The sequence below is a fragment of the Natrix helvetica genome (assembly GCF_964273705.1).
Source record: "Natrix helvetica genome assembly, chromosome: 2".
Lineage (NCBI taxonomy): Eukaryota > Metazoa > Chordata > Lepidosauria > Squamata > Natricidae > Natrix > Natrix helvetica.
Window position 1 is genome coordinate 270459863 of NC_138552.1, and position 27021 is coordinate 270486883.

The 27021-nt window shown below is 40.3% G+C and overlaps 1 protein-coding gene across 9 annotated transcripts in view; it reads left to right on the forward strand.

Moving 5' to 3' along the window:
* The first annotated feature begins 1535 nt into the window (after nt 1–1535).
* Nucleotides 1536–27021, forward strand: part of DTNB (dystrobrevin beta) — a 130761-nt gene continuing 105275 nt past the window's right edge. For 4 of the 9 annotated variants that reach the window (XR_014174472.1, XR_014174473.1, XM_081942367.1 and 1 more), the window contains exons 1-3: nt 1537–1701; nt 22037–22104; nt 22683–22763. Coding sequence is in view for 7 of the 9 variants with exons in the window: in XM_081942367.1 (XP_081798493.1) it covers nt 22038–22104; nt 22683–22763 (148 nt within the window). In the remaining 2 variants the exon portion in view is untranslated. Of the gene's footprint in view, nt 1781–22036; nt 22105–22682; nt 22764–27021 lie in introns of all 9 variants that reach the window. The other 5 variants (XM_081942369.1, XM_081942365.1, XM_081942366.1 and 2 more) reach the window with 5 other exon arrangements.

Sequence of the window (27021 nt, forward strand, 5' to 3'; positions counted from 1 at the left end):
CCAAGAAAACCACATGGACAGAAACCATGTGGGCTGGCAGGTGTCTAGGTTTTTGAACTGAATGCTAGAAAATGCTTACATTAAATCAACAATAGAACCAGGGATGGTAATCTCATCTTCAGTCCATGTCTTCAAGGGAAGGCTAGATCACTATCTGCCAGGAATAACTTGGGTTACTGCAAAATAACCAAAAGGTCAAAATGATCTTTTCCAGCTCTGTAATTCTATGAATAAAGTCATACCTAAACCATTAGACTGTGGTCTTCTGATATTAATTTAGAATATTCCCTTAGTTGTTCCATAACCCTTCAACTCTAATGCTTTCTGGACAAATGAATCCTTAAATTAATAAAAGCATAATAATGCAAATGTTTCAATAGAAATGCAAACTTGCATTTGCTGCATGCAAACAACTGACATTGAGTAATTTGTCTAAAATGGCTGGTTCAACTCTATCACAACTTAGCCCAGCATGTGCTTAAGCACAAGCCCTGACACCTGTTCTCCAGGATGTCAGCTGGCTTCTTAACAAAATTTCAGTTCAGTACCCTGTTTTCCTGAAAATAAGACCTCCCCGGATAATAAGCCCAATTGGGCTTTTGAGCGCAGGCACTAAAATAAGCCCTCCCCTGAAAATATTGCAACACAGCAGCAGCCATGAGGTGACCACGCTCGCCTCCTCCTGCACCTCAAAAATAATAAGACCTCCCTGAAAATAAGGCCAAGCGCTTATTTCGGGGGTCAAAAGAAAATACGACCCTGTCTTATTTTCGGGGTAGTGAAACCAAATGGCTTCTGCAACTTCCTAATTATAAAGGGGGGGGGTGAGATAAGATTTCAACTGACATTTGAACAAAGGGATTACTGAAGTTTATCATTCAAATTTATTGAGGGGACAAAATCAGGATGCGACACGCATCAGAGACCTCCGGCTTCTGGACTTTATCACCCATCTCTCTGGATTCTGAATAGCTTTGTTAGTTGCAGGGAATTAGTCATATATGGCTACAGAGATAAAGCCGGCTCAACACTGCGGCGTTTATTTTGACAGAACAAACAGGAAAATGACGACTAATTTCAGGAGAGGACTAAATTAAATAAGCCACTCGGACAAGAGAGGAAGCTCAGAAGGCCGCAGGCGCAAGCTTCTTCGTCACCATAGCAACGCACGGAGATTGCGTACGCCCGGGCGAAAAAAAAAGAGGACCGGGTAGCGCACGAGCAATAGTTGACGCGCGCGACTGAAAAGTCGTGATGCGCGCAAGAATAAAATAGGCTATTGGGTAGATGCACGTACGCATGCGCCAATTCCTGCCCGTGGGACATTGTGCGGCTGAAAGGGGGGGGGGATTGAACGCGTTTTCCTTCTCTGGCTTCGGATTGGTTTAGCTATCAAGTGGTCAATGCTGGGAGGGCGGGACTTTTGAGGCTGCTTCTCTTTTTTTTCTTATTGGTGAAACTCTTGGCTAAGTTCCAGAAGGCTGAGATGTTCCCTCGGGTTGGTTGCTCACTTACCCTCCCCTTTTGTCATTCCCCTCCCTACGGCAATCGCTGTCGGGATTGGACAGGTTGAAAAGAGGCAGGTCCTCCGCATCGAGAGCTGAATTGGGTTGGCTTAGATTGTCGGCGGCTGCGAACGGAGCTCCTGTTGGGACGGAGAAGAGCGGCGGGGTTGAGGCGCGCGCGCGGAGGCGGAGGAAGGTAGGCAGGATAGGTTGGTTGGTTGGCTCGGTCAGCCGTTCCCTCCGCCCTCCCGCGGAGAAGAGGGCCCGGTGGAAAAGTAAGTGCCCGGGATCGGCGCGGGAGGGGCCCCGGGAGATCCGGCCGGGGAGGGAAAGGGCCGGTTTATTCGCCTCTTCGCAGGGGATCCTCCGAAGCTCGATCTGAAATTTGAGGGCTGGGTGAGGGGGTCTTGCGCCCCTGGGTGGCTTTAGCGAATTCCCCGGAGCGGGTGGTCGCCTGCAGCGTCAACCCCGCGTATGTTTGCGGGGGCCAAGCCATGCTCTATGGGCGCGCATATGCTCAGTTTGGCCATAGTGCAGGTATTCTCGCTGCAGCAGTAGCAGCAGCTCTCCAACCCGGTCTGCAAAAGAAAAGGACCGGAATAATTCCTTGGGCTGGAGTTCCTTTCTCCTGGAGAAATCAACTTCTGAACGCAAGAATATATGTGGATTCCGTATGTGTGCTGTATATTTTTATGCTCGTGATCTTATTCAAGCTTACAACAGCCTTTTGAGGTCCGTCTTCAAGTGACCATTAGCACTTCTTTAAAAATCCGTGTAGTGGAGCTCTGCGTTTTAACAGAAATAACAAGAGTTGGAAGGGATCATGTAGGTCATCTAGTCCATTTTAAGCCCTGCTTTCATTCAATAACTTTTTGGGAGCCATTTCACATCATTTTTAAATCTGTTAGAGATGTGTTTGGCCTCTCTTGGCCATACCCATGGTAGTTGTAATGTCCAAATGGGAGAGGGAATCTTCTATGGAATTGTAGTGTTGAGATTATAGGCCTGTATGGGTTAACACATTTTGTTAAGTAGTGATTTCTTTAATAATGGTTTACTGATTAAACCATATTATGATGGGCTTATTTAACTTGTTAAATGATAAATCATGGTTAAAAAGCACAGGAGTGCATTTCACAGAACACACACAATTAGAACAAAAGAAACCATCCCATAATTTAACATCCTGCAATGTGTAGCTTAGCCTGTATATGACAGTTAAAACTTGTCAAACTAAAAATGTCTCTAATGCTGCTTTTTATTATTCCTAAGCCTTGAGGGATAATTACTAGATTGAAACAGAAATAATGTAAACAGTACATCTCTCCTGTTCATTCTCTGGGGTAACAATCCAAGAAAGGCAAGATGTTTCTTTATTACAAGGTAACTAATAAAATAACTTTTAATTAGATGGCTATTGGAAAAACAACGAATCTCAAGAGGCGCAAGGCAAGTGCATAAGATATTAAAATGCCTGGGTTTCATTTGGCACAGCCGAAATGCCATGGCCTGGTCTGTGAGGAAAAAAGAAGGTTGATCATCATACCTTTGCTGAGAGGGAATTTATCACATGAAGAAGCTCTGCTGGGGATTATATTATCTAAAAGACATCCATCTTGCATGATTATTTTTTGTTGGCAGGAACTCCAGTTTGAGCTGCAAAATGGAAGTCAACTGTAGGGCAAAACTGTGCCTGAGCCATACTCCTTGGTTATTACTTGGGTAAATCAGCACCAGTTGCTGATGGACAGCACAATACATGGCTTATTACTTTTGCCTTTAGGAAAAGCTTTCCATTTAGGAATAAAGTGGACAGTATCTGTAAATAAGGGAGTTTTTATTTTCATCTTTTTGTAATTGGAGCATGGCCTTGAAAAGCATAACTTGAAAGGACAATTATTTGAAACACTGCTTATACGTATACTAAATGGCCTAGGTCCCTAGGCCTAAGGGCCACAATGAAGATCTTACTTACATATCTGCTAAATAGACCAATGAAGTTGGCAAGAACAATTAAGATCACCATTTTGCTAATATAGTAGCTACAAAATGGAAATGGCCACATGCAATATTGCATGTGCCCAGTTTTCTTATTATTTCTTATTTTAAATAGTTCTTACTATCAACACTTTGTTTTGGGTTAATGAATTTAGTTCTTATTTGAGTATATATATTTGAATGTGTTGTGCTATTTTCAATTTTTAAATAATTTTTAAAACCTAATTGTAAGATAGCTGTATAATATTTGAATTGCTCTAAAAACCAAAATATTGATAGAAAATTCAAGAAATAGAATCAAAAGATGAGAACTGATTTTACCACTTCTTAATTGTGAAAAATAAGATCTAGATTCACTGAACTAAGCAGTTAGTAAAGCTATCTGAAGGACTTACAGATTACACAATAGCTATGTGTTGTGTGTTGTGCTATTGAAGCTTTTCATACATATGCTGCAATTTGTCTAGAATATTGAATTGCTCGGGGGGCAGGATAGTTTATAGCCAAGACTTTTTTTTAAAGAAAAGACTGATTATCTCTGGACAAGGAAAGACCAGTTGATTAAGGTGAGATTCTGAGACTTTAAAAAGAGGAGATCTGATAACAAGAAGAAGAAAGGAAAGATGTGGAGTCAGCAGTAGACTGAAAGAGAGGAATTGAAGGGGAACTAAGGTGAAGGCCAGAAAAGAGCAAGAGTGGGAGGACTTTATGAAACTCCTAAGAGGTATGCTAGGAAGGATGGACAAGAAGATGTTCATTTTTTTAAAAAAGGGAATGGAACAAAGAAAGTGATGGCTTAATGATAGATGGAGAATCAAAGACGTTTGGTCAAAAAACATTTTGATTGCTGCCCTGTATGATAAGTGGGAGTAGAAGGCTGGTAGTGTTGAGTCAAAAACCTAAAATGGCATAAGATTTCTAGAGTTTTACTGGTTAAGGTTCTACTTGTTGGAACTAGGTGTTCAATGCATTTATCTAATATCATGTAGAGCAGTGATAGCAAACCTTTTCAACACCGAGTAACCAAACCAGAACACATGCTTGTGCAAAACCAGCTGGACAGTGCGCATGCGAGTGCCGGCCAACTGGTCTTTGGGTTTCCAGCGCTTCAGCACGCACGAAGACCAACTGACCAGTGCATATGTGTGCGCCAGAAGAGCAGCTAGTGATGGCACACGTGCCCACAGAGAGGGCTCTGTGTACCACCTCTGGCACATGTGCCATAGGTTCTCCATCACGGATGTAGAGGTTATAATTCTGAATAACTACTTACTTGAGGATCGTTTTCTTGGCTAGAAAAATGACCTTTGTTTTACCTATGTTCAGAGCTGTTTTGGGATATTTTATTGTTATTTTTGTTTGTATTAATATCTTTTTTGCATGTTTTTTCCCCCTTTTAGTGAAAGCACAAGGCAGCTTACACAAGGGGATATCAACATCATAAAATATCAACATCATATAAGCCTAAAAGATAGATTGATCTAAAGAGACTGACTGCCTGAAAGTCATGAAAACAAACTTTGTGAATGAGTGGGCGTTTTAGCATGGGTCTTTCTAGCACAGGCATCCACAGCAAACCAAAATTAGATATCTGCATAGTAACATCACGATGCAAATCCCACTTTTATGCACTTGTGTCCTGACACATCTTCCTTTTACATAACGTGTTATTTACTATTTGCTAGAAAGTTTTAAGAAATGCCTGTAACCTGTATTTATACACACACACGTACACAAATAACTGTCATTCATAGGGATATTTGTGTGAAATGTTTTATTTTATATACAAAACAACAATCTTTAATAGGAATGTGTAATGTTTGAAATAGTCCTTGTTTTGCATTAGTTCTGAATAATCTATACGGTTTTTCTTAAGCGTTCACCTTATTATTCAAACTTATTATTTCACCGATACAGGTAATTTTGTAATCTAGAGGAAAATTGTAGTACAGTAGTCCAAAAAGGCACAGATAATATGTTTGTAAATTACATGGTATGAGAAGGAGCATGCATCTCCTGTCAGTGATAGGCAAGACTTGCTTTTAAGGGTAGTATTGATCAGACTCTTGGAAGTTTGAACTTATTATTGAAATTGAAATCTTTTATATCTTTACACGTCTTTTTTATTTGACTGTTTTTAAAAAATGCGTCCGTATCTATACTAACTAGGGGAAATTATTTGAAAGACGGTGTTGGAAGTTGTATTGAAATACATCTTGTGAACTTTTGGTTGCCTTTGTTCATGTCCTTGAAAAATGATGAACCATTCTAAAAGTTATTTAGAATGCAGAGGAAAAGGTGGAATGTTGGGAAAAGTTGAATATGTATGTATGTATGTATGTATGTATGTATGTATGTGTGTTACAACGCCTGGTATACCCAAAGGTTCGAATCCCAGTAAGGGTATGGCTAGCTGATGAGAGCTAAATAGCTTGAAATGGATCTATACTAGTCTCCCTTTATTTATTTATCAGCACAAATACAACACACACACATGTATGTATGTATGTATGTATGTATGTATGTATGTATGTTCTGTTAATTTTTTCATTGTTAACATTGTTTTGTTTTAATTATTTTTTACATCACTGCAGATATGCATACATGCATAAGAGCACATATAGTATAGAATATTAAATACAGTTATTAAATAAAATAGTAAATGTGGTTCCAACTTTGACTAACATTAGATTCAGTCACATTCCTGTGAGCGATGGGCCCACCCAATATAATGCAATACAATATAGTACAATAGATACTGTAGAGGTTTGTTATTTATATGCATTAACTATATTATATATTCATATTCAGCCCAAGACAATTCCTTTATGGCCTTTCTTTATGGCCCAGGCAAGCAAAACATTGAACACCCATGAATTAACTGCTTTCCTACTTCAGATAATAAAAAATTATCCTGAAGTGACTGACTGAGTTGCCTGCGTCCTTATTTCAACCACAGTTGATAGTTACATACAGAGAGGCTGTTTTTTTTTAATACACACACACACACCACGGGATTGTGGTGGTTTTTTTATAAGCTTGAGGAAATGTATGGCACTTTCTACCCCTTGAGTTCAGAAACAATGTTGGAACTGGTAACTCTTAACGGTTTTGGTATTCTACTTAGTATGCTGACCCTCCTGTTTTGCAATATAAACTTCAGAAGCACTGAAGCTTCTAAAGAGGATACTGACTGCAAATACTGTAGAAGTGGGGCAGGTGTGAATATCTAAGACAGGATACCCACTTCTAAAGAAATGTTTGAATTCTACGGAGGATAAGTTCAGTAAGTCAAATGAGAAATATTGCTTGCAGCTTTAGAATGGTTTGGATTACAAAGAGTGGGAAGAATGGTGCCTTTTATGTTGAAAGGTCAAGAGTAGAATTGCCCATGGCTGTCTCCCACGCAATAGCAACCCATAGGAAAGAACTTTTAAGTTATTTGTTTGCAGCATATCTTCGGACCCCTATAAATTCCCACTGCTTTCGTTTGCTGAGAACAAGAATCACAATTTTAGACACTTTTTACTTTACTTACTTTACTTTTATTTAGATTTTTATACCGCCCCCTCTCCCCAAAGGGACTATATACTTGAATATATCACTGTTTACTTTGCCCTATGTTTTATACTTTTAAATCCAACACCCACTCACAACCAAGAAGGCTTATAAAAGAGTAGGAAATGTGACTTTCCAAGATTTACTGAATTTTGCATCCTTTACTATTGATTTGACTTTGATATGATTGAGCTTGTGCTTGCTAGAAACATAAGCATCCATTGGGAGCAAGATGGGTAAGTGACAAAAGGCGCATCACAATGTCGTGGTGCAAACCCAGAGTTTGTACTTGTTCCTAATTCCACAATGCAAATAATATTGGCCAGAGTTTGCCTTGTGATGTCCCAATGCCTGTTTCATCAGCTTTTCCTCATTGCAGTTTATAGCCAATGCCTATATGAGTTGTGGTTCAGCAGTGTCTGCTTACCACAAATTCTCACAGAGAATAAGAGCAACTGAGATCTGAAGTTGTAGATGAATGGGACTCTTGGAGAAGCTGTAATTAGCCTAATTTAGATTCAGAGTCTTAAACATATGAAATGTGGAATGAAAACTAATTGCTTAAGTTCTGACATCATGCAGAAATGTTAGATATTCCGTGTATACTTTCTGCAATTTACTGCAGAAGTAGTCATTCAATTTACTGCAGTAGCAGCCAACAAGAAAGAAAAGCAAAGAACTAACTACTACTCCTGATTTAAATTTGCAAAGCCTACTCTGAGCATCACAACTGAATCATAAAAATAACTGAAGCAGTGTTTATCTAGTGCAGTGTCCTTTTTTCCATAGTGGCTAGCCAGTTATTGTTAAGAGTCCTCCAAATTAGATATGAGAGCAATATGTCTCATCCACTGCATTCTAACTGTTGAGGAGATACAAGAGTCATGAATTCTTAAAAATCAGTGAAGCTTTAATCTACTATGAGTAAGCCTTGTTTACTGAAGGCTGTTTGTACTAAGTTTTGTCAGTGTACATCAAGCTCACAAATACTCCAGAAAGTAGGTAATAAAGAAGTTGAATGCAGAGTAAATATGTAATTTTATTGATCTCATTAATCAGAAATACAGCCTGTCTTGTTACTATGTTGTTATTTCACTCTTGGTCCTGAAGAGAAATGGATGAAACATGTCTATAATTTTCATCAGTAGTGCATCATGCCAGCTTCCATATTAATTATTAACTAATATTACTTTAATAACCTAATATAACTTTAATGTACTATACTGTAATAATCATAATAAATAGTAATCTAATTAAGAGAGCCAGTTTAGTCTAGTGATTAAGATAGTGGACTGAGAGTGTGACATGGGCAGAAACAACTAGATCCATACATGTAGAGTTCAAATTTGCTACTTTATTGTTTTGTGCCTATTCCACAGGAATCTCCCCAGATTGGCAGCTTTTACCTGGGAAAGACTAGATTAGGCTCACAGGCATGGAAATGAGGACAGGAGTGAGACCTTGCTCTTTTGTGTTTACACAACCAGACTAATTCCCTGCTTGAGTCCTCCTCAGGTCTGGGATGGTTGATCTCCAACATAATGTGGAAATTTGAGATTTAGAATAGAATAGCGTAGCATAACATAGCATAGCAGAGTTGGTAAGGAGCCTTGGAGGTCTTCTAGTCCAACCCCCTGCCTAGGCAGGAAATTTAGTCCTTAGAAACCTTAGGCATGAAATCCAACTGGGTAACCTTGGGTCAGTTAATCTCAGCTGTAGGAAGAAGGAAATGGCAAACTACTTCTGAAAACTTGATCTAGATAACTGCTTGGACTCGTCCAGTGTGACCATGACAATCAAATGCAATCTCACCCTAAATGGAATAAAGCATGCCTTCTTGTGACATAACCTATTACTGATTGTGGCTCAATTACTAGCAAATGTCTTAAATAAATGGAAGTTTATTGCTATGGAGTTCAGTTTATGTAAATGATAGGAATAGAAATTCATAAATATCGATTTCTAAAATCAGTAAAAATGCTTCTTCAGGAATTTGTGGAAATGTACATTTAAGGAATAATACATGTAGTCCTCCACGGTTTGTTTAGTGACCATTCGAAGCTACAATTGCATCGGAAAAAGTGATTTATGATTGTTTTTCACACTTACAGCCATTAAAATATCCCGATGGTCATGTGATCAATATTCAGATGCTTGGCAACCGATTCATATTCATGATGGTTGCAGTGTCCCAGGGTCATGTGACCATCTTCTGCAAACCTGACAAGCAAAATCAATGGCGAAGCCAGTTTCATTTAACAATGTGTTACTAACCTAAAAAATTGCAATGATTGTTGCAATTAACAACTGTGCCAAGAAAAGTCATAAAATTGGGCAAAACTCACTTAACAAATGTCTCACTTAACAACAAAAATGTTGGACTCAGTTGTAGTTGTAAGTTGAAGACTACCTGTAATCCCATGTACTTTTTCTAGCAGGGTTGGCAAATACAAAATATTGAACTATAATTTAAAAGGGCGGCTGAATATCATTGTGTAACCGTAGCTTTCAGTTTCGCAACAACTTCGATATCACATCAACATTTTGCCTGCAAAGCTGATTGATTTTTTTTTCCGCTTGCACTATAACCCTATTAGGAATCGAGAGAGAAAGACATCAGAAGAATTACTAGCCTGTTAGTCTAAACGAAAAATAGATCATTGCAAGAGTCAGGAACCCTAAGGGATATTTTAAAAGACACAAAGACCCGTAGTTCATTTTTTTCAGACATTTTATTCTAAATCTAAACTGCACAATAATGGCTTACTACCTCAAGGGTAGGAAACAATAAACTGCTTGGTTCATAATTTACAAATGTGAGGTTTTCCCAAGAGTAAAGAAGAGTATTTTTAGCCAATGCTAATACTCTTGATAGAATCTAAAGAAAATGAAAACAAGACTTCAAGGCCAGATGGATATAAAATAGTATGGTACTAGACAATCAAAGATGATTGCTTCTTATATTCATTCGAATAAGCTTGGAAGCAAGTATAAGCAAGTAAAATATATAATCAATTTGTAATACTTATATAATAGTTTATAGGTATCTATAAACTGATATCACCTATCACTATTATTTAAAAAGGATCATTATGATTTTTATTCAGTAAATGTCTCTTTAATATTACTCAGGCAACATATTTAAGTGTAATAGTGACTGCAATTGAAAGGCAGTTCAAATTGCAATGCCTAAGAAGTGAAGGAGACCTTTAGTTAGGTCCTTTACTCTTAGTTGGTCACAGCACACAAACTAACCCACCCACCCCTCATCATTTTTTGATGGGATCCAGACTATAAATTATTTGTAATTATTCCAGCAAATTTTGTTCAGTAACCAATTCTAAAATGTCTACATCAAGTTTATCCAATTTTTTTTCATGCAAAAGGAGTTTTGGAAAAGCTGGGATATGTTATTAGATTAGGATATATGCACTCTCCACATATTTAGCATTACAGTATTTATAATAAACAGATATCATTATTCCAAAATTATTAATTGTTTGGAATTGGGAAGCAGGGGCTCCTGCTTCCTAAAAAAGTACAATTTACGTATCTTCATAACAGTAATAAAAAATGCAGAAAACGTTTGCTGAATTCCGCTAGCATCTAGTGTCTCTCACAACTGTTCATTAAAAAAAGTGTGCTAAAGTAGACTATTATAAAATAAATGAACCCGACCCAGTACCAGGTTTTTCTGTGGCATAGATTTTTGATGCCCTTGTTTTAGAGTTCTCAGTGGAATGCAAAATCTTTTCTTGGAACAACAGTCATGAAATTTGTAAAGAATGCAGTATATCTTGGGCTATGCATCTCATAGGAAGAACAATACTGGAGGTGAAGCATGTAGCTGACTGCCAGTGATATTTGCCTCTCCTCATTCAACAATATTGTTGAATCTTCAGTATACAAAATAATCCTCAGCCTTTTTGTGTTCATATATTACATGAAACCATAAAGCAGATTATTTGCCCTAGAGTCAATATAATGTGTGAATGTGACTGTTGTGTTTATAAAGCATGATTTATGCCTTGCAATAATCCAAATATAGCTTATTCAACAAATCTTGTTTAATTAAACCATAACTTTTAATGCAATATAAGCCCTAGTCTCTGGAGGGTTGAACTCTTTAAGAATTTTACTGGTTCTGAAAAACAATATTCAAGAGGTCTTTTTAAATTGTGTACCCCTCCCCACCAGTTTTTCCATTTACATATATTGTATGTAAAGAGCAGGTGGAGGTCCTCACGCTCTGAATCTGATCGAGCACAGGTAAGAGCCTACTTGCGGACTTACCTTGTGGCATTAAGGGCGGCCAAATGTAGACATTGTGCCGCCCTTATTGCGTCCGCCGATAACCGCCCTGCCGCCCTGTTTCGGGTGACCCGCTCCCTCCTATCACAGAGGACGCGGGGGGCACCCCTGCAGGGAAGAGCAGAGGAGTTTGGGGAATATCTGCAGGACAAAGTCGCTCAGATCCGGAGCGGATGGGCCCCCTTCAGTGGACCGGACAAGCCGTCAACAGCGAGTCTTGTGAGACCACTCTGGGAGGAGTTTGACTCTGTTGCCCCCGAGGATTTGGACAGGTTACGTGGACGGCTGCGACCCACCACATGTTCAATGGACCCGTGTCCCTCCTGGCTGGTACTGGCATCCTGGGAGACGACACGAGGCTGGCTTCTGGGCCTGGTGAACGCTTCGTTGGGTGAGGGATCCTTGCCAACCGCCTTGAAAGAGGCGGTGGTGAGGCCCCTGCTCAAGAAGCCTTCACTGGACCCAACGGAACTAGCTAATTACCGTCCAGTCTCCAACCTTCCCTTTTTGGCGAAGGTTGTTGAGAATGTGGTGGCGCAGCAATTTCCGCGACACCTCGACGAATCCGAATATCTAGACTCACGCCAGTCCAGTTTCCGACCCGGGCACAGCACGGAGACAGCCTTGGTCGCGTTGGTTGATGATCTCTGGAGGGCCAGAGATAGAGGTTGTTCCTCTATCCTGGTCCTATTAGACCTCTCAGCGGCTTTTGATACCATCGACCATGGTATCCTATTGCGCCAGCTGGGGGGGATGGGAGTCGGAGACACCGTTCTACGGTGGTTCGGCTCCTACCTCTCTGACCGGACGCAATGTGTGTTGACAGGGGGGCAGAGGTCGACCCTGAGGCCACTCTCTTGTGGGGTGCCGCAGGGGTCGGTCCTCTCGCCCCTCCTGTTCAACGCATATGTGAAGCCGCTGGGGGAGATCATCCGTGGTTTTGGGGTTGAATACCATCTGTACGCTGATGATACGCAGCTGTACATCTCAACCCCAAACCACCCCAACGAGGCTGTCAACGTGATGTCCCGGTGTTTGGAAGCCGTCGGGGTCTGGATGGGGGACAACAGACTCAAACTCAACCCCTCCAAGACTGAGTGGCTGTGGCTACCGGCACCCCGGTTCAGCCAGCTAACTCCATCGCTGGCCATAGGGGGTGAACAACTCCCCCCTGTGGAGCGGGCGCGCAATTTGGGCGTCCTCCTAGATGCCCGGCTGTCTATGGATGACCATGTGGCAGCCGTGGCAAGGGGGGCGTTCCACCAGGTTCGCCTGGTGCGTCAATTGTGCCCCCTACTGGACCGGGATGCCCTACGCACGGTCACTCATGCGCTGGTGACGTCTCGCCTGGACTACTGCAATGCCCTCTACATGGGGCTTCCCTTGGGACGCATCCGAAGACTACAGCTAGTCCAGAACGCAGCCGCGCGGGTGATTATGGGGAGCTCAAGATACTCCCATGTGACACCTCTCCTGCGCGAGCTGCACTGGCTACCTGTGGTTTTTCGGGTGCGTTTCAAGGTATTGATTACCATCTTTAAAGCGCTCCATGGCACAGGACCCAGTTACCTGCGGGATCGTATCCTCCCGCACACATCCCTACGACCAATCCGCTCTCACAGGGAGGGACTACTACTGGTGCCGTCCACTAGGCAGTGCCAGCGGGTGACGCCTAGGGGTAGGACCTTCTCTGTGATGGGCCCAACCCTCTGGAATGACCTCCCCCCCGACATTAGAACTACCACTGACTTCCGTTCCTTCCGTCAAAAATTAAAGACCCACCTGTTTCGATTAGCTGGCCTGGCACATTCTTAGTTTTTACCTCCCGGTGGATATATTTTAATGGGTAATTTTGGGTAATATTTTAACTCCTGGGTTATTAGAGTTTTTAATGTACTATATTTATTATTCTATATACAGTCTTGCAACCTCCTCCACCTACGTATTCAATTATTTAACTGTTTTATGTATGTATTTTATAACGCATTTTAGTGACTGTACACCGCCCCGAGTCCCTTTCGGGAGAGGGGGCGGTCTATAAATACGAATAATAAATAAATAAATAAATAAATATATCTTGGGAACAAAATTTCATGTTTCCCTAACAGATTTAGTACACAATGACCATATTAACAACTAAATGTATTCTTCAGAATTACAAAGAAATTAATATGCACAATTGAAACCAGGAGCTCTTTAAATTCAGACATGCATGAAAAGGTTTATTACAAAGCAAACTTGATTGATTGGTTATTTAGGTGCCATCAAGTTGATGTTGGGTCTTAATGATTACGTAGACTTTCTCCAGAACCTTTCTGGCCCTTCAGGTCATCCAATGTATCCATTACTACTGTAGTTGACCCCATCCACCTTGCTCGTCAAACTCGTCTTCTCTTTCCATCCTTCTCAGGATTAAGGACTTCTCAAGGGAGCTGGATTTTTGCATAATGTATCCAAAATATGGTAATTTTGAGTCTTTCCATTTGTACCTTGAGTATGGATTGATTTGTTCTATTATTAATTTGTTTTCTTAGCTATCTGTGGTATTCTCAGGAATCTTTTAAGACAAATATTCCAAAGCATCAATACTCTTCTATCCTTGTTTGAAGTCCAGCTTTCACTTCCATGGCATGTCTCAGGAAAAACCACTACTTACACAATTCTGAGCTCCACAGATACAGACACATCATTGAATCATAATATCTTTTTCAAAGCCTTCACTGCTACCATACCAAATAGTAGTATGTGGCATATTCCTTAGTTCCTTTGTTGTGTACTAAACTACTAGTCGTTCTAAGGGTGGTTCCAACCACAAACATATTACCTTGCTTGCATATTTTGTGATTTCAGGTCACCAGCTTCATCTTTTTCTGCATCAATGACCGGCACAGTGGGGAACCATTACATTACCTTGTATCCTTGACTTAAAACCTGAATTGAATCTAGAATTATAGAACTAAGTCGTGCCAGTTTTTAAGTAGGTCGCCTCATGACCACACCTGATTTCATGACCTTTTTGCATCAGTTCACTAAGTGAATCAGCACAATAGTTAAGCAAATAGTTTACTTGGACTTCAGTAAGGCTTTTGATAAGGTAGACCATAACCTACTACTAGATAAAGTAGAAGAATGTGGGTTAGACAGCATCACCACCAGATGGATTGGTAACTGGCTGACCAACCGCACTCAACGTGTAGTTCTCAATGGAACTGCATCTACATGGAGGGAAGTATGCAGTGGAGTACCCCAAGGCTCTGTTTTAGGCCCAGTACTCTTCAACATCTTCATCAATGATTTGGATGAGGGAATAAATGGGGAACTCATCAAATTTGCAGATGATACCAAGCTGGCAGGAATAGCCAACACTCCAGAAGATAGGCTTAAGATACAGAAGGATCTTGACAAACTTGAACATTGGGCACTATCTAATAAAATGAAATTCAATGGTGAAAAGAGTAAGGTTCTACATTTAGGCAACAAAAACGGAATGCACAGGTACAGTATAGGTGATACCTTACTCAGTAGTAGTAACTGTGAAAGGGATCTTGGAGTCCTAGTGGACAACCATTTAAATATGAGCCAGCAGTGTGCAGCAGCTGCCAAAAAAGCCAACACAGTTCTAGGCTGCATCAACAGAGGGATAGAATCAAGATCACGTGAAGTGTTAATACCACTTTATAATGCCTTGGTAAGGCCACACTTGGAATACTGCATTCAGTTCTGGTCGCCACGATGTAAAAAAGATGTGGAGACTCTAGAAAGAGTGCAGAGAAGAGCAACAAAGATGATTAGGGGACTGGAGACTAAAACATATGAAGAACGGTTGCAGGAACTGGGTATGTTTAGCTTAAGAGAAAGAAGGACTAGGGGAGACATGATAGCATTATTCCAATATCTCAGAGGTTGCCACAAAGAAGAGGGAGTCAAACTATTCTCCAAAGCACCTGAGGGTAGAACAAGAAGCAATGGGTGGAAACTAATCAAGGAGAGAAGCAACTTAGAACTGAGGAGAAATTTCCTGACAGTGAGAACAATTAATCAGTGGAACAGCTTGCCTCCAGAAGTTGTGAATGCCCCAACACTGGAAGTCTTTAAGAAGATGTTGGATAGCTATTTGTCTGAAACGGTATAGGGTTTCCTGCCTAGGCAGGGGGTTGGACTAGAAGACCTCCAAGGTCCCTTCCAACTCTACTATTGTATTGTATTATTGTAAATGCTCTGGTTGTTAAGCAAATCCATTCTCTGCAATGAGCATAATTTTTGGAACCCAGAAGTAATGCCGTGGTAAGACCACATTTGGAATATTGCATCCAGTTTTGCTCACCATGATATAAAACAAGAGGTTGAGACTCTAGAAAGAGTGCAAAGAGCAACCAGGATGATTAGGGGACTGGAGGCTAAAACATACAAAGCACCATTGCAGCAATTGGGTATGTCTAGTTTAATGAAAAGAAGGACTAGGGGAGAGATGATAGCAGTGTTCCAATATCTCAGGGGTTGCCACAAAGAAGAGGGAGTCAAACTATTCTCCAAGGCACCTGAGGGTAGGACAAGAAGCAATGGTTGGAGACTAATCAAGGACAAAACTAACCTTTAACTACGGAGAAATTTTTCTGACAACAATTAATCAGTGGAATGACTTGCTCTAGAAGTTGTGAGTGCTGCAATACTGGAGGTTTTTAAGAAGCGATTGGTCTGAAATGGTATAGGGTTTCCTGCTTGAGAGAGGTTGGATTAGAAGACCTCCAAGGTTCCTTCTGACTTTGTTATTCTGTAAACATCACTTTCTAGCAAAATAAGGTAAATTGTGTTTTCAACCATGGGATGCTGCAAATGGTTGTAAAGGGGGCTGCTTGCTGAGTGTCCAAATGTGATTGTATGACTGCAGGCCATTTGAACTTCAAATCCAGATTATAAGTAGCTTTGAGAGAACTCTTGTAATTTTGTTTGCTAAGCAATTGGTCATAAGTTGGGGGCTGCCTGTAAATGCTTGCTTACAATGTCTTATTGATACACAGTTATTGACAGAAGTATGTCCAAGGACTGTCTCTGCCTTCTTCCTAACTCTCAAACACAAAACCACTTCTTTGTTTTCATGTTCCTAATTAATAACTAGGAGAAAAACCCTGTCCAATTCCAGTTTATTTCAATGTTTGTTAATGTGTGGTTGATGAATTTTATCTTTAACTAGCGGACCAAACATAATTTCGAATGTTGAATTTCCCCCTAACCAGACGGAGCCCCCTTGTGGAGTTCTGTGAAGCTGTTACCATGACAACTGCACTGCGCTGTACAGTAGAAGCCATTTTATGGCAGAACAGTACAAGTCATTTTAAGGCACAACAGGCTGTATCTTAACAGGGGTGTCTTACCCCCATAGTATTTGTTTCCAGAGAGTAAGTCATCTGTGTAACAAGTTTGGTTGAAATTGCTTGAGGCGTTCCAGAATTATGCTGGAACACACACACACACACACACACACACACACACACACACACACACACAGTTTTTATATATATAGATAGTGTGGAGTTTTCCTGTGTTTATGTTTCTTATGTCTTTTCTTGCCACTCTACTTCAGTTTTGTAGTTTCAGATTTTATTTTTCCGCATGGCAACATCAGCAACTAGATTTCTTTAATATAGCTGTGACATAAATGCTATTGGTACTTTGAAGGATCTTTCTTAGTAATAAGTCACATTGCTCAATTAAGATTCTTGTCGGTGGCATTTACTTTTTAAATATGATGCAGTTGAAAATGGAACAAGAACACGTAGGAGGGATGTCTAAGAACATGATTTTAGGAAGAGTAGAGTTCCGTTTCTATTGTAAGGTAGAATATCATCTCCAGGCCAATAATTTAAGTAACTGATTAAAAAAAAAGACAATAAAATTCAAAGAAGTGCAAATGATAAGATTATTCCTTGCATGTCCAAATGAAAGATGATTTTTAATGAGTTTTTGAATGTCTGACAGAAATTGGAAATTTGATTATTTCAGCTGCAGTTTATTACAATTTCCTCTTGCACTAAAACACATGTGTACTTTTCTGAAGGAAGATAATTGTTTCCAGATTTTGGATGTCGTGTTGTGGTTTCAGTCAGTCAGAGGAAAATAAGATAAATACGTTGCATTTAAGACCATTGAGGGCATTTTTATTGCTTTTGACTTCTGAACAATTCAGAATCATGCTTTGACATAAATTGAAATAGTCTTTTAAAGTATTCTTCAATTCTGAAGATTATACTTTAGTTCCTTTCCAGTTTTCTATGGTAAAACAGAAGTACTATAATCTGACAGGCAGTTTTGGCCTGGTCAGTTTTAAAATAACATTTTCAGCAGGCTGTGTGAATAAGCTCAGAAGTTGTTTCTTTCTGATCTCTTTCAAAATGAATACTTTCTGAGCTGAGGCAGAATTGGGGTGGGGAATCTGTAGCTCTTGAATTTTTCGCCCAATTGTTGTGGGTGTTACTTTGGCAAAGTGCATGACCACACGTACATAGACAGTATTGAAATAACTTTGAGCTGTCGACTGATGTGATAAAAAGCAGGATTAATTTCTGCATGAATAGATTTAGAATTAAATACAGGCACTGTGCACACTTGAATACAGATGTTTTCAGCAAATTCCCTTGCCAAGGCATTGAAAATCTAACTGCTGATTGTGTGATTTGTTAATTTGATATGGCTTGCCATATCCAAAGAACGTGATGTGTTTGGTTGCTGTATTTTCTGAATTTGAAGAAGATAGTAGCTGTGCTTTTACAACACCAAAAAAGGAAGAAATTCTCTTTGAAAACAAATTGTCTAGCTCTTTCGTTGTTGCAGATCAGAGCAGTGTCAGAAATTAGTTCGGTTAGACAATGGTAATGGAAATACTTTATTTGGAAAAACCCTGCAGTAGAATAAGTTAAGAACAATTAGTTCATATTCTTATACAAGAACAAAAAACAAAGTAATAGTTGTGTTCCAGCTTTACATTCAGTTACTGTACTTGTCTAAGAAGGACTTATAAGATCTCAAGAGTAACTGCATTTTCCCCTTCTGTTCAATCATGCCCTATTTTCAGAGGCTGCTTGGGCAAGTCCCTGCAATATGCTTTCCATTGCCTCTTCTGAGGGCTGGGGGAAAGCGACTGGCCTAAAGTCACCCAATTGGCTTCATGCCCAAGGCAGGAATAGAACTCACAGTCTCCTGGTTTCTAGCCTTAACCGTTATACCAAACTGTCTCTCAAGAGAAGATACATAGGTGAATATCATCTGAAAGTAAACTATCAGCTTCCATCACTGTTAATTAGTTTGAAATAGGAGTAATTTGGTCTTTTTTATATACTTGTGGGAAGAAAATTGAACAGTAGCAGTTTTATAACAGTGAATAGTTATGAAGTCAACTAATGTGTAATTCTCAACCTACAGGTTGTGTAGGAGAATAAATGGCAAACTGTACTTAAGAGTATTGTAAAATATATTTTAAAAAAGCAATTTAATCATGCAGTAGCTAGGGTTCTATAAACTCAGAAGGTGTAATTAAGATTATACATCCTACACGGACTAAATCATTTGCTGTTTTAAACAAATAAACAACCTAAAAAAAATCAAATGCATTTGTATTTATCTGGGACAAGAAAACAGAAGTGCAGTTTTAATAGTATCAAAGCTCCAAAGTTTGTCCAAACCAGGATCTGTTGCTACTTTTTCTTATTGTAAATCAAAATTTGAAGCCAAGGTTTGAGTTCTCTTAAAGATTAAATTTGTCTTATAAATGTTAGTTTACAAAATGCATATTCTGCTATTCAGTTCAAAATTTACTGGGTGATTTGCAGATAGAGCTGCAAGCTGTTAAAGCCGTGATAGCGAATCGATGGCACAGGTGGCACGCGGAGCCATTTGTTAGGGCACCCAAGGCGTTGCCCTGTCAGCTCCAGCGCGCATGCGCCCACTGGCCAGCTGACTTCGGCTTTCATTTTCAGCCGTTTTTCACCCTCTGGGTCCTCATACTTACAACTATCATATTATCCCAGCAGTCATATGATTGTGATTTGTGATTGTCTCAGCTGATTTCCAACAAGCAAAGTCAATGGGGGAAGCTAGAGTTGCTTAATGACTGCAACAAAAAAAGTAAAATAAGGCACATTTATGTCATGACTCACTTAACGACCATATCACTTAGCAACAGACTTTTCAGTCCCAATTATGGCAGTAACTTGAGAACTACCTGAATTTACGAAAAAATAAATAAGTCCTTTTTTTTAAAGCTTCTGTGTGAATAGGAAGGTGAGCTGTTTTAGGGAACCAATTAAAGTTAAAGTGAATTTTAAAGCAGGCACAATTTTTTCAGGCTCACATGCAATTTTTTCTTGGGAACTGTTAAGACAATTGTTAGCTTAAATCCTGAAAACATGCTTGTCTCACATTGCAATATGATTTGGTATTGGAACACATGGATTTAGATTTTTGGGATTAAATCAGTGTCTTTGAATTTCTTTTCAAAAAATATTGCGAAATAGGCCGTTACCTACAGCTGATGAGCTCCAAAAAGAGCGAAACCTGTTAAAATAGGTCCTGTAGTATTGGCCTTAATAAGTAGCTCTTTGTATGGTCATATCTACACCTGCCTTTTTAAATTCTTTACAAATGAGCAAACCAGAAAAATTCTAAATGCAGCCTGGAATCAACTATTACTCAGTGCTGGAGTTTATTAGGACTTTACCTGACATTCCTGTTTATAAGTAATAATAATAATAATCTGGTTTTCTGAGCATTTTTCTATTTTTCTTCATCATAGCATCTACTTTTCTGCATCATGCTTTCCTGTTTTAATGTACAACATACTTTTCCTGATTTAATCTCACAAGAGAAATGAGACGAAGAATGTTAAATGGTATTTTTAAAATTTAACACTCCAAAAACATAATTGGCACATCTATGAAGAACTTGGACAGATATTGCTGGTTTGGCATAATTGTTCAGGTAGTCCTTAAGTTGCAGCCATTTATTTGAACCATAGCGTTCAAAGTTACAACAGCGTTGAAAAAAGTGACTTACAACTTTTTATATTGTATATTTATGTAGTATATATTGGAGGTGGAGACCCTTTGAGAGCTGTACGCAATGAAATTTCATTTTACTGCATGTGACAATAAAGTTAGTCTAAGTCTAAACTCCTTTCACCTACAATCATTGTGGCATCTGTGATCAAAATTTGGGTGCTTGGCAACCAGCATACATTTACAACTGTTGCAGCCTCTTTTGGTTGTGTGACTTTTCCAGACAGCTTCTGACAAGCAAAGTCAAGGAGGAACTCGGATTCTGTTAACGACTTCATGATTCACTTAACTGGCAAAAAAGGTCATAAAATAGTGCATGATTCATTTAACTGCCTTGCTTAGCAATATAAATTCTGTTCCCAATTGTGATTGCAAGTTGATTGTTACCGGTGATCTTGAATTCCTGGATTTTTTTAAAAATAAAAATCAATGTGATAGTAAAAAAAAGTTACCTTATTTTTCAGTGTATAAGATGCATTTCCTCCCGCCCCAAGTGGGTGGAAATGTCTGTGCGTCTTATACAGCAAATGTTGATGAAACCCCGCCCACCCGCTGGCTCCCAGCCTTCGGCCTCTGCCTCCCAGCAATTTGCCTCCTTGCAGCAAACAGCCTGGCCAGCTTCAGCACAGCCTGATTTAGCACGAGCAGCTGATTGGCTGTTGGATCTGCCTCCTGGAATAACACCTACCAGCTGTTCCAGACTGCGGGGATCGCCATCGCAATCTGTGGGCCCCATTTTTGGCCTCCGCACATCCCGTTTTCAGCACAAAAATGGGGTGTGCGGAGGCGGCGATAGGCGGCAGCAGCAACGGGGGCGGTGGTGATCCCCGCAGCCTGGAACAGCTGATAGGCAGTATTCCGGGAGGCAGATCCAACCGCCAATCAGCTGCTCATGCTAAATCAGGCTGTGCTGAGGCTGACCAGGCTGCTTGCTGTTTGCTGCAAGGAGGCAAATTGCTGAGAGGCAGATTTTTTTCTCGTTTTCCTCTCCAAAAACTAGGTGCATCTTATAGTCCGGAGCATTTTATAGTCCGAAAAATACAGTAGTTCTTAACTATACTAAAGGGATCTCATATAACTCCATCTTGATACTCTCATTTCTTAAACTGATTTAATAATGAAGCCAACAGGAAAGGACCAACCATCTGTTCATAGCTGCAAGATTTTTTTTTTTTTTTAGAATATCCTCACCATGAAAATTATAATTGCACCATTAGGGGCTATATTTAACCGAACAGTTCATAATAGAAAGAAGAGCTTGTGCTTAGTGTAGTTTAGGAAGAAGCACATATTTCCCCTTTTGAATCTCCCAACCCAACAGTAAATTAACTGTTCTTCAAGCTTATTTGCTGGTGGTTGCAGTGGCAAGTTAATTATTATGGATCTTTATTGAAACAGAGGTGTGGAAGTGTCTTTGAACTTCTGGTATTTGCTTCCTGCTCTGCATAGTTTAACTTAGTGAATATATAGTAGTTTATATTTCCCAAGTGGCTTCTTCTGGTTGGTTGGTTGGCTGTTTTCTGCCATAACAGATGAATAATGAAAGAATTTTTGATTTTCTTCTTGGTATCTAAATTTTCTCCGAACAGCCTACTCAAATTCTAAATTTGTTTTTAGGATGATTGAAGAAAGTGGAAAGAGGAGGAGGACGATGGCAGAGAAAAGACAGCTCTTCATGGAAATGAGTAAGTAGAAGTCTTAAAAGTTTGAAACTTCATTTAAAAATGTGTTGCAGCCTCTTCAAAGAATGTAATCAGGTCCTGTTTCTTCTAAATTATTACATTGAAATAACAGGGTGTTGTTTGTTGAGAGTTTGTGCCCTAGCATCAGTCTTTAAATAAGATTTAGTGGTGACCTTATATTACCTTTTCCCATTCCACCATCTCACTGTGATGGTAAATTTGAATGATAGAACGTATTATTTCATACTCCTTATGCAATGTATAAATAAGCTAAATGTTTGCCACATAAATGCAAAAAAATGTATGCAAAGTGCAAAAATGCCATAGATAAATATTCTTTTTAATATGATAGCTAACCATACATTGGTTACTTTTTATGTGGTGGAATAATTGAACACACACGAGAGAGGGTGGAGTATGATACAGAATTAGTTCAATCTAGATAAAAGTTTACAACTCCTTAAGGATTAAGTTTCTAATGTAGTTGCAGTTGTAGTTGGACATCATAATGTAATAAAAGTCCTCTTTTTCATTTTAAAATTGAAATACATGTGGGGAAAGCTCTTTGCTTTAATTTGTAGGGGCTCAGAATTTTGATGTCATCCGGCTGTCAACATATCGGACTGCCTGCAAACTCAGATTTGTGCAAAAAAGATGTAATTGTAAGTAAAAAATATGACTTTGGAGGAGAGTAAAGATAAAAAGCTTGACAATGCTTCAAATCAACAGCTCAAACAATTTTTCAGTCATGATGGAAAATGTGAACATTTTGAAGTGATAATAGACAATGGAAAAAATCCTACTCTTTCTGTTTAGTGGAAGAATTGCTGTTACGATGCTTTTCAAGTTGGTGTAGAATTTCCACAAAAACTAATATTATTCAAAATATTTTGTTGATACATATAACTGGTTTTATACAATATACTAAATACTAAGCCTGAGTTAACAAAACACAATATTTATTTTATATAAATGTGTGTTTATATAACATGTGATGTTCAAGATACAAGGTATGCTTTTTATTTGTTTATGTATGTACAGGTATACCTATATTACCGACCACTTTAATGACTGTTTGAAGTTGTGATGGCACTGAACAAGTGTACTTATGACTAGCCCTTGAAGTTCTGGCCATTGCAGTGCTCCTGCAGTCACCTGATCACACTTCAGGTGCTCATGCTTCCAACAGTGCAGCACCTTTCCTGCTAGCTTCCTATAAGCAAAATCAATGGGGAAGATTGTGGGGAAGGTTGCAAGTTGTTTTGGTAAGGTCCCCGTCCTTCCTTACACATCTAATTACATCCCCCCATCTTGGGCCCTCCTGCACTCACACATACAATACAATACAATAGCAGAGTTGGAAGGGACCTTGGAGGTCTTCTAGTCCAACCCCCTGCCTAGGCAGGCAACCCTATACCGTTTCAGATAAATGGCTATCCAACATCTTCTTAAAAACTTCCAGTGTTGGGACATTCACAACTTCTGGAGGCAAGCTGTTTCACTGATTAATTGTTCTGTCAGGAAATTTATCCTCAGTTCTAAGTTGCTTCTCTCCTTGATTAGTTTCCACCCATTGCTTCTTGTTCTACCCTCAGGTGCCTTGGAGAATAGTTTGGCTCCCTCTACCAGCGATCTTCTTCCCAGCCTCCCTGTGTTCACATGCATCCTGCTCCCTCCTTCCTAGATTTTCCTATGTTGTACACAACCCGCACCTTCCTTCCCTGACTTTCCTGTACTCGCACGCATCCCGCACCCTCCTTCTCAAGCTTCTCTAAGCTTGCATACACCCCACATCCTTCTTCCTGGGCTTCACTGCTTTTGCGGACACCCCTGCACCCTCCTTTCCTGACACTTATGGACTTGCACATATCCGTCATCCTCCTCTTTTTTGGGGTCTCCCTGATTTTGGATATATTCCCCCTACCCCTACCAGGCCTCCCTTTGCTTGCAGGCACCCTACAGCCTCCTTCCTGGGCTTTCCTATACTTGCAAGCACCATATGTCATTATAAACACCCTTCCCTCAAATCCTCAATGAGTGCAATAAATATATAATAGCTTAACCTGATAGATTGGTTCATCCAATGAACTTAAAGAGGCTGAATTTCTACAATATGATGGGCCTGGACCCTAAACTACTGATTTCCCTTTCTGTGGCATGTTGTAAACACTCAGTACTTCAAAAATGCATTCTTAACCTATTCTATTCTTTCATAAATAAAGGTTGTAAATAAGAATCTCTGGGATGAAATCTCCCTTGAAATCCTACCATATTGGCATTCTACAAGGCTGTGATGACCTGCTTGTTCTCTTAGGCCAGTGATGGCTAACCTTTCCGGACCTAGTGCCGAAATTGCGTGTGTGAGAATGCGCATGCCCAAACCGCCAAAATGCAATGCATGCGTACCCCCGTGCATGCACCCTGCCCCCATGCACATACCCCCCCACATGTGCCCCCTGGTCCCATTACACATGCACCCTGCGCATGCATGGCAGAGACCCAAAGACCAGCTGGCTGGTGGGAGGTGCGCGTGCATACGCGGCGAAGCTGAACTGGGACAACAGCTCATGTGCCATCAAAGAGAGTGTTGCGTGCCACCTCTGGCACACGTGTCATAGGTTCGCCATCACGGTCCTAGGCCCTGGGTTAAACTGGATGGAGGATGCGTTTTTTTACGTATGAGTGTGTGTGTGTTTTGTATACAGTGACCAGTTACCATCTTGTTTTGTTTTTCTATTGTGTTTTAAAAATTTATTATGTTGGGAGCCATGCCAAGTGAGTTTGGCGTACCTAAATTAAATTATACAAACAAATAATTAATGCAGGAATGGGCCACAAGGTGAATTCATTTTGGCTGAGGATGACAGAAAATAAATGGGAACTCCCTCACATGTAGGCAGGTATACATTTTTGGAGTAGTTAAAGGGGTGGTTAATGAATGTACCCATTTTAGGACTTACGTGTTGCTTAGGAGTTCCATTTCAGAATGCTAAGAAATTATGCCTTTGGTTTTCAGCAGTCATGATCTCTAGGAGGCTGAGAAATGAGAACTGGAGCCATATGCAGCCCTGGGAATGGGTTGTGGTACAGACAGTCCTTGGCTTGTGTTCATTTGTTCAGCAATTGTTCAAATTTACTGCTATGCTGAAATAAATGGGCGTATGGCTGGTCCCCAGAGTTCTGGCCCTGGCAGCGCCCCTGCAGCCATCTGATTGCAATCTGGGTGCTCAGGTTGCCACTTGGTGATTACAACATTGCAGAGACCATGGTCATGTGGTCACCATTTGATAAGGAAGATCAATGGGAAAGCTGGCAGGGACGGTCGTAAGTTGCTCCAGTATGTCGGCCTCACCCGTAGCAGCCTCCATCCACAGGTAGCCTCCATTGACCTCATCCAGGCCCTCTTCTATCTCATGACCTGCATCAGGCCTCCCAAGTCCTTCCCAACCTCCTTCTAATCATACATGGCCTGCACTGGCCCTCCCAAGTGTTTCTCCCCCTCTCTTGACTCGTGTGCGGCTTGCACCGGCCGTCCCAGGGCCTATACTGGCTCTATCCCCCCCACAGCACTCACTCACTCCTTTCTCTGGACCCCCAACACTTTCTGCTTAACAGTCTGTGCATCTTGTGATTTTGATGACAACCAAGAGAGCTGGGATTGCTATCCTTAAGCAATGTGATCATGTGGCATTGCACTTTATGGCCATAGCACTTATCCCAATGCCATTATAACCCAAACAATAGCAATAGTACTTATATACTGATTCACAGTGCTTTACCGCCCTCTCTAAGTATTTTACAGAGTCAGCATATTGCCCCCAACAATCTGGGTCCTCATTTTACTGACTTCGGAAGGCTGGAAGGCTGAGTCAACTTTGAACCGGTCAGGATCGAACTGCTGAATTCAGCAGTCAGCAGAATTACCCAGCAATACTACTGTGCCACCATGGCTCATACCTTTACAATTTTCTTTTCTTTTTTTCAAAAAATTAAATGTCAACTCTAGCTGCTGGATCTAGATACGTGAAAGTGAAAAGAAAGAATATGAGGAGTGGATTCATTTGTGCTATTTACAGAATTTGACAAAAAGTTATGGGGTTCGTTTCTTTTACATGCTGTTCATAGCAATCAGAACTTAGAAATATTTGTCCTAACTTCTCACTTGCTTCTATTCACCTCATCTTGACTTGATTATTAGACATTGACAAATGCAAGTGTAACAAAGAGGGGAAAAAGCTACTTTCATCTTGGTCAGTGTAGATATCGTGGGTCTTTTTAATGCAATCCAAAGGACTCTTTATATCTTCCACACTGACCGCTATCAAATGAAGGTGATGTGGAAGTTAGAGAAAATCCTCAATACAGTGTTGAAAACAAAGGTGCCTGAATAAATCAAATCCTGTGGCAGTCGATAAAATTTTACCTTTCATGAAATAGAAGATAGTATTCAATGAGGATTGTATAGTCCAAAGGTAAATGTAAAGGTTCCCCTTGCACATATGTGCTAGTCATTCTCGACTCTAGGGGGCGGTGCTCATCTCTATTTCTAAGACGAAGAGCCAGCGCTGTCTGAAGACGTCTCCGTGGTCATGTGGCCAGCATGACTATATGCCGAAGAGGCACGGAACACTGTTGCCTTCCCACCAAAGGTGGTTCCTATTTTTCTACTTGCATTTTTACGTGCTTTCAAACTGCTAGGTTGGCAGAAGCTGGGACAAGTAACGGGAGCTCACTCCGTTACACGGTGTTAGGGATTCGAACTGGCGACCTTTCTGATCAACAAGCTCAGTGTCCTAGCCACTGAGCCACCGCATCCCTTATGTAGTCTAGTACTTCTTAAAAGACCTAAAGCTGAGAGTATAATGTACAATTTTGAAGATATGCCGAAAGGCAGGGCAGGAAAAAATGTGTTAGGAGGAA